We start from the raw sequence: 8,176 nt of genomic DNA, 5'->3' as shown, positions 1-8,176 counted from the left end.
CCCATTGTGAGTTGGGCATTGAGGATGGCAGAGACCACTCAAAGGGAACCAGCTTCTAGTGTGTGGGCATGTGTGCTCGAGTGTGTGTGTGCATGTATGTGTGCAGGCACTCATGCACATGCACATGTGTGTGTTCTCAGGTGTCGTCCACTTTAAATAATTATTTTTATTGCATTTTGCTTATTTGTGTGCATGTGTATATATGTATGTGTGGGTATGAGTTTGACCCGGCACACATGTGGAAAACAGAAGATACCTTCTGAGAGCTGTCTTTTTCCTTCCACCTTGTTGGTCCCTGGGATGATATCAGGGTATCAGTCTTAATGGCATGGCCTTATTCACTATGTCATTTTACCTGACCCCACTTGGGTTTTGAGTTTTTGTTTTGTTTTGTCTCTGTAGAGGAGTGAGAGGCCATTGGGCAGGTGACCAGGCCAAGGTCTCTCAGCACTAGCTAAAAGTGAGTCATTGTAGGACAGCACCATGCACTGGGCAAGAACAGAGACTAGAATAGAAATAGAAAGAACCAACGCTATCTTCTCTCACTACCTTGATTAAAACTAAAACGCAGAAAAATTTCAGGTCTTCTGGGTAAGTTCAGGTAAGCTCAGGGTAAGTTCGTGGAAGAAGGGACCTGAGATCACTGGAGGAAGGACATCTGGCCAAAGAAGCCACAGGGAGAGGAAAGAGGGAGGAGCTGGGCATGCAGTGTTGCTCTCAGAGTACTTGAGTTAATTGACAAGGTCCTGGGTTCCATCCCAACCCCTCATAAACTGGATGTGGTGTGATGTCTGTCATTCCAACAGTTGGGAGGTGGAGGCAAAAGGATCAAAAGTCCAACGTCATCCTTGGCTTCATAGTCAGTTCAAGGCCAGCCAGGCCAATCTGAGACCATTTCTCTGAAAAAAATGAAGGCTCAGAGCAGGTCAGGTGCAGTAAGGAAAAGAAGACAGGAGAGAAGGGCAGAGACATTTGGAGGTGAAGAAAAAAGGACAAGAGATGTGGAAGACCTAGAACAAAGGATTCCTGGGGAGCGGGGCTCACTGACCACAGAGAAAGGCAGAGGGAAGAAAGGGAAAGATGGGAGAGCTGGCGGAATCCAGGCAGATGTTCAAGGCTGAGAGGAGCCAGAGCCACAGAGAGGGAAGCCTAGGCAATGGAAGGAGAGAAGGAGAAAGACCCCATGAGGCCTGGGGTGGGGGCTGTTCTGGAAGGAGACTCCCTGAGACTCTGCTGCACCCCTTGTCAGTGTGTGAAGCTGGTGGCCCTGAAGAGCATGGCGTCATGGAGGACATGGAGGAAGCAGACAGGATGAGTCAGGGGAGGGGAGATGGGCAGAGCCCTGTGTGCGGTTCTCCATTGTTCTTCTAATGCCATTTGAAGGGGCTGGAGAGATGGCTCAGTGGGCAAGAGCACTGGCTGCTCCTGGAGAGGACAGGATGGCGCTCACCTGGCTGGGGTTTCGGCTTTAGTCCTCTGGCCTGTGGGGGAAGAAGCAGTGTCAGTGTGACATACATGCTGATCGTCCATCTGTCCCTCAGCTGTCCTCTATGTTCAGCTCCTTCAGAGGACAGGGGAGCAAAGAGACCGCCCCAGACACCCAGAGAAGAGCCTGGACTACCTTTCCTGAGCTGTTGTCCCACACAGCAACCCCTCCCCCAAATTCCTGCCAGGTCCAGACCCCACCCCCATCTCCTTTGTTCCTTCACCAACCTTGAGTTCCCCCTGACCCTGCACCTGCTTGTCTACTCTGTGTTCTCCCTGTCTTCCTTTTTGTGCCCTTAGGAACCACCTCCTTCTGGATTGTATTTTACTCTACTTGTCTGTGTGTCTTGGTGCACACTGTGCTGTTTTAATTACTATAGTGTTTTATTGTCATTTATTTATTATGTGGCTGGGGCTGAGCCACGGTTTGTGTGGAGGTGGAGAGCATCTTGCAGGAGTTGGTTCCCTCCATCATCTGGTTCCCAGGAGTGGACACTGAAACTTTTTACCCTTGGAGGGCTACTCTAGCCTTTTTTCTTTGTAATTTATTTCATATTGATTTACCTACTGTATTATTTTTGTTTCTAGAATTTAAAAATTTTGTGTGTCTGTTTTGGGGTAGCTGCACATGAGAGCAGAGCCTGTGGATTCAGGAGAGAGCTTTCTGTAGGCCTGGAGCTGGATGTGCAGACGGTTGTAAACTGCCTGGTGTGGGTGCTGGGAGCAGAACTCAGGTTCTCTGCAAGAGCATTCAGTGCGCTTAACTGCTGAGCCATCTCTCCAGCCTCCTATTGCAACTTTGAATAAATTCTGAGATCAGGCAGTGGAGTGTTCCATTATTGGTCATTTCATTTCTGTTGTTGTTTATCTCATTTTGTCTTGTTTTGTCTTTGAGAAGGCATCTGAATTGGAGAAGATAAACTGTTTTTGCAAAACTGTCATTGTCATTTACATGGGAATTATATTGAATTCAATTTTTGTTGTGTATATATCTTTAAAAAAATCTTTAATTATTTTTATTGTACGAATGTTTGCCTGCTTGTGTGTCTGTTTGCCACAAGTGTGCCTGGTCCTTGTGGCAGTCAAGGAGGGTATCAGATCCCCTGGAACAGGAGTTACAGGAGCCTGTGAGCCATTGTGTGGGTGCTGGGAATCAAACCTCAGTCCTCTACAGGAGTATCCTGCTATAGAGATTTGCATTGGTATGGATCTTAGTTTATTGATACAAATTTAAGATCTTTTTTTACACATATACCTATTTCTGCTCTTGATTAAGGTGTTGTGATTTTGTAGTTCATTTAAAAATGTAATGTATTGATGTGGGAGGGTCTTCTGTTTTGTGTTGATTTCATTGGTTAATAAAGAAACTGCCTTGGCCATTTGATAGGCCAGCCCTTAGGGGGGTGGAGTAGACAGAACAGAATGCTGGAAGGAAGAGGGAAGTGAGGCAATTGCCATGCCTCTCCTCTCTGGGTCAGACGCAATGGAGCCAGCCACCAGGTCAGACATGCTGAGTCTTTCCCGGTAAGCCACTACCTCGTGGTCCTACACAGATTAATAGAAATGGGTTAATCAAGATGTGAGAGTTAGCCAATAAGAGGCAAGAGATAATGGACCAAGCAGCGTTTAAAAGAATACAATTTGTTTGTTGTTATTTCTGGGGCAAGCTAGCCAATGCGGGAGCCAGGCGGGATGAAAAGCAGGCCTGCCCACAGCTCCATCACTACAGAATGGCGTCCAACATGGATAACTGGATCCACAGAAAGCTTGAGAATGCTTGGGAAAGAATAGAGTAAAGCATGTTTTCTTGGTAGAGGCAGTTTCTCAGGTCTGCTCTGCTTGCTAGAGGCAAGCAAGTGCTCTCATCTAAGAGAGACTTCCTGACTCAGCTTCAGCTGCAAAACCCTGCAGCTCTTAAGAGGTCCTGCCACAAAACACTTAAATGGTGCTAATAAAAGCTGACTGCATGCTTGTTTGTTTTCAGCCACAGCAGGAAAAAGTGTGCTGTTTTAAAATGCCGGCTTTCTGGGCCGTCCTGCCAGGGCAAACTCTGACTCTTTCAGCCAGGCAGTCCAACTGAGTGTGGTCTGTGAGCAGAATGCTGCAGCTGGTTGCTGGTAGGTACCTTCAAATACCATGGAGTTGTGGTGATAAACAGGGCTACAGCCGGTACCTCTGCCATGAGGCTGGAAAGCTAAGGAATGGGCTGGATCTAGTCAGCAAAATGGCCGCTTTAATCCTGCTCATATTGCTCAGTAATTTAAAGGCTCATGTGGTCAGAAAAAGAGAGAGAGATACAGTAAAGAGAGAATCAATAAAAAAGAAAACCTCTAAATGATTTACAGTGTGTTAAAAAATATATGCATGCTAAATGTTAATGTTCTTAAAAGTAAACAAGAAAAAAAGGGGCGTAGTTGGGTGTGGTGGTACACACCTTTAATCCCAACACTTGGGAGGCAGAGGTAGAGTGACCTCTGAGACTTCAAGGGGCAGAGGTAGCTTGACCTCTGTGACTTCAAAGTGTGGCAAGACACACCTTTAATCCCAATGCCTGGGAGGCAGAGACAGAAGGATCACTGAGAGTTCAAGGATAACCTGGTCTACAGAGTTATTCCAGGACAAAGATATACAGAGAACCTGTCTCAAAAAAAAAGTAAAAGAAATAGAGGTTAAAATAAAGCCACATAAAGATGGAAAATACAAAGAGAATCTTGATACTGTATTCTATTATGCTCTCTTTGAATTGTTTGAATTCTGAGGAAGGATCAACAGCTGCTAAAAGATATTTGTTTATAAATGCTGCTGAACTAATCCAAGATAGATATTTTGAAAATACCTTGACTTCAAAATTTGGATTTAAGGATATGATACTTTGGAAAAGAGATTCTTCTTTTGTTTTCACAGAGGATGAGACCCTGTGTATTGCTTCTATCCCAATATGGTATGATAGACCATACCTTCCTGAAAGGTTGCTGTGAACACCCTCAAAAATTACTTTGCTCAACTGTCAATTGAGATGAAACTAGCACACAGGTTATATCATGAAAGACCTAAATTACAGCACCCCCATTCAGCACGAAGCAGTTTGGAGAGAAAAAACTGTGCCCATATTTCCAAATACTGTTTATAAATGTTCTTTTACATTTAAAGGGGGAAATGATATAGATATGAATAATTTACATTGGTATAAATTTTACTCTATTGATATAAATTTAAGGTTAATTTTGTTATATATATGTATGTATGTATGTATGAATTTTTTGATGTTGATTAAGTTATTGTGATTGTGTAGTTCATTTAAAAATGTAATGTATATAGGTTGTTAATGGATAGTCATCAATAATACTCAAGCTTGTAGTCATGTTAGTTAGATTTTCTAGATGTGCATAGACATATTTTAGATAGACATTCTTCATATCTTTCAAAGACTACAGAATATGACATTTAATGTTTTAATAACTTAGGCCTTTTCATGACAATGAGACACTTCTGCTCCTGGCAGCACCAATCTACTTCAAAAGGAAGATGGGCATCGAAGAGGCTCCTTATGAAGTTTGATAGCCATTTGGGCAAGAAACTGCTCTTGCCTCGACTATTGCATAAACTGGACACAGAGAACCCTCAGAGATAGGACTGCTGAACTTGCCTAAAGGTGAGATGATCTTTCAGACTTCCTGATTCATGAAAGAGTCTGTGAGACATTCTGTAGGACACAGCAGATAGTTACTGAACTGTCTTTGAAATTTCCTGCTTTGTAAAAGAGTCTGCTGGTTCCTATGGGCCTGTAGGCTAAAGATGGATGCTCCAATGGTACAGAAGAACTTTGGGTCATGGTCCAAGCAGTGAGATGTCTCTGTCAATTCTAAGTTTTGGAATTTGCTTACAATGTACTTCCTGCTTACTTAGATAATATTGTAACCTTCTGGAGTCTTTGATTGAATTGCAGAATAAATGGTTATAGTTATAGCTTTCCTTAATCATGATAAAAGATGATATAAATATTGTAACTGTAATTCTTGCTTGATATCTGTTTTGCTATACATAATTTTAATATATTAAAGTTAAAGCCTTCCTTTTTATTTAAACAAAAAAGGGGAGGTGATGTGGGATTTCCCTCTGTATTCTGTGATTACTGTGAACAAAGAAACTGCTTTGAGCCTATAGCAGAGCAGGGAGAGGCAGAGCAGAGCTAGGCAGGGAGGACTGGACTGAATGCTGGGAGAAAGAAGGGCAGAGTCAGGGAGAAGCCACAGATCCTCCACCTGAGGCATATGCTGGGAACTTTAGCTGGTAAGCCACAACCACATGGCATTATACAGAATAATAGAGATGGGTTAGTTTAGGATATGAGTTTTGCCAGAAATATGCTTAAGCTATTGGTCAAACAGTACTGAAAATAATGTGGTTTTCTGAGTAGTTATTTCATGGCTGGAGGGGTCAGAACGAACAAGCAACTCTTCCCCCAACAGTATCCAGTGTTCTTAAACACTGAGCCATCTCTCTAACCACCTAATATAGACATCTTCATTAATTTTTCCATTTTCAGAATGAGATGTTTCCTGATGTTTCCTGCTCACCTACTTCCTCTGTCATACAGACCGAGTTCTTTTCTTCAGCCCTGTGTGTTGTAGAATTTCCAGTATCTTGACCTCCTTAGCCATCTCTCCCTCTGGCTGTCATTTTTTATTCTTTGACATTCTATGTAATTTTTCTTCCTCTGGGAGCTCCTCTACCCTCCTGTCTCTACTCTGTCCATGTCTGTCAACACCACAGCTCTTTCTAAAATGAACACTCAGTCTTTGAGACGCCTCCCCCATCACCCACAGTTACTGGGAAACTGGATGTTCATCTACGTAGGATCCTCCAGTTTCAAGCCAGACTTTGGGAAGTGGAGCAATCAATACAGCTGAACTGAGGTGACTTCCAGTCCCCTCTGCTTTCCCCTCCCCTGGCTTCCTTTTGGGCAGGCCCTTTCTCCTCTGATGAGGAAATGGCTGAGTCATCAGAGAAGAACTGATTTTGTGACTGGACTGTGAGGTTCACAAACTGAACCCTCAGAGGCCTCACTTGGGAAACCAGCTTAAAGCAGATTCCCAGAGGGGTTAGCAGTGAAGGCCTGCAGTCAACTAAACTGAAACAACAGGAACAAAAGACCCTAGCTACTCTAAGCAGAAGCCTCAGAGCCTGACTCTGGACTCAAGAGGAGGCCATTAGGGATCTGTCCTGGGGAGGCAGGAAGCCACACTTAGCTCCTCAAAGCTGTTTTTAAAAACAGGGTCTCTCACTGGGACCCGAGGCTCAACAATTAGGCTAGTGTGACTAGTAATCAGCCTCAGGGATGATCTTGTCCTCCTGCTCAGCACTGAGACTACAAGGATTTTAGTGATGGATACTCAAGCTTGCACGGCAAGCACTTTACTGACTGAGCCATCACCTGAGTCCTTGGATCTGAGCTGTCAACAATCCCCTTCGATGACTCTGGTGCAGATTGTCCTCTGGAAACACTCGGGAAGTGTGATGGGGATGCAGTCTGGACACTTACCTTTCCTTCTCTTCCACCTGAGGAACACCATCAATCCCAAAACCCCAACTAGGAGTACAGCACCAGAAACCGCCAACGCAATTCTGGTTCCTGGATTCAGGGTCTGATTTTCTCCGCTCATCTGACCTTCTGTGGATGTGAGGGTATTTTTGGTGTGTGCAGAAGTTGCAGTGGTGGGGCTTGAAGAGATGGTCCTGGGGGCTGGGAAGAGATAAAGGAAATCAGTATGGAACTTCCCCAGTAGGAGTGAAGATTCTAGAGATGCCACTGCAGCACTCTTTGCTGTCAGACACTGAAGCAATGGACTCCAAGGAACTGGAGACACCCAAGGAGTCTCAAGCTGGGAGAAGGAAAAGGCAAAGCTTGGAGCCAGCCAGTAAAGAACTGATCTCCCAGAAAGAGAGTTCACACAGTTCTGACAGCTCCTCAGATCACCTTGCAGGAGAGACTGGAGACAGAGGATGATGGCTCACTGTGGGCGGGGCCACACCAGAACTGGGATACCTTAGGTGTGCTTATGTCTTGTCTTCTATTTAGGCCAAAACCTTAGGTTAAGATGTGTCAAATCCCAAATACGGAGTGGGGTGTTGTCACTAGACCTCCTTGTTTCTCCTCCCAATCGGGTCAACCTGAGTGCGGGAAACTGCAACATCATACAGTAATTGCCTAGTCATCATTTTAGGAGCGACTTATCAGAACCAAGGGATCTGCTAAAGGCTAGACCCAAAGGTAAGGTTTTTTTTGGCATTATTTCTTTGTTAATAAAGAGGCTGTCCTTTGCTGTAGATTTTTCACTGTAGCTGGCTTCCCTTCTGTTACATATTTGGGAGTTAATTCCCTAGTTCAGAACAGTTTTCCGCTGCCAGGCCTTGTTCCTCTCTCCTAGGTAAGCGCATTGATCTGCCTTCCTGCAATTATCTTTATCAGCAGGCATCTGGTCAGGGCTTAGGGTCCAGGCATAGAGGATCACCTGCCCAAGCTGCTGGTCTGGTTTTACCCCACATAAAAGATTCTTACCTCCTATGCTCACCTTCACCTCGGTTCACTGATGACTTTAGTTCAGGACTCTCAAGGGCAGCAGGAGAAATAATTAACTGTATCCCAGAGAAAGACCCACAACACCAGGATCACAACGACTGATGACAGCAT

The 8,176-nt window shown here is 44.4% G+C and overlaps 1 protein-coding gene across 1 annotated transcript in view; it reads right to left on the bottom strand.

The window, feature by feature from the left end:
* The window catches only part of LOC101985668 (paired immunoglobulin-like type 2 receptor alpha), a 21,342-nt gene that overhangs the window by 3,962 nt on the left and 9,204 nt on the right, over positions 1 to 8,176 (bottom strand). The window contains exons 3-4 of the mRNA XM_005367298.1: positions 7,028 to 7,228; positions 1,451 to 1,481 (exon numbers count right to left, since the gene is read on the bottom strand). Coding sequence (XP_005367355.1) covers positions 1,451 to 1,481; positions 7,028 to 7,228 — 232 coding nt within the window. The remainder of the gene's footprint in view (positions 1 to 1,450; positions 1,482 to 7,027; positions 7,229 to 8,176) is intronic.

Source organism: Microtus ochrogaster, unplaced genomic scaffold (assembly GCF_000317375.1).
Source record: "Microtus ochrogaster isolate Prairie Vole_2 unplaced genomic scaffold, MicOch1.0 UNK16, whole genome shotgun sequence".
Taxonomy (NCBI): domain Eukaryota; kingdom Metazoa; phylum Chordata; class Mammalia; order Rodentia; family Cricetidae; genus Microtus; species Microtus ochrogaster.
The sequence above is the reverse complement of the archived record's forward strand: the minus strand, read 5'-3'. Positions and strand labels throughout refer to the sequence as shown.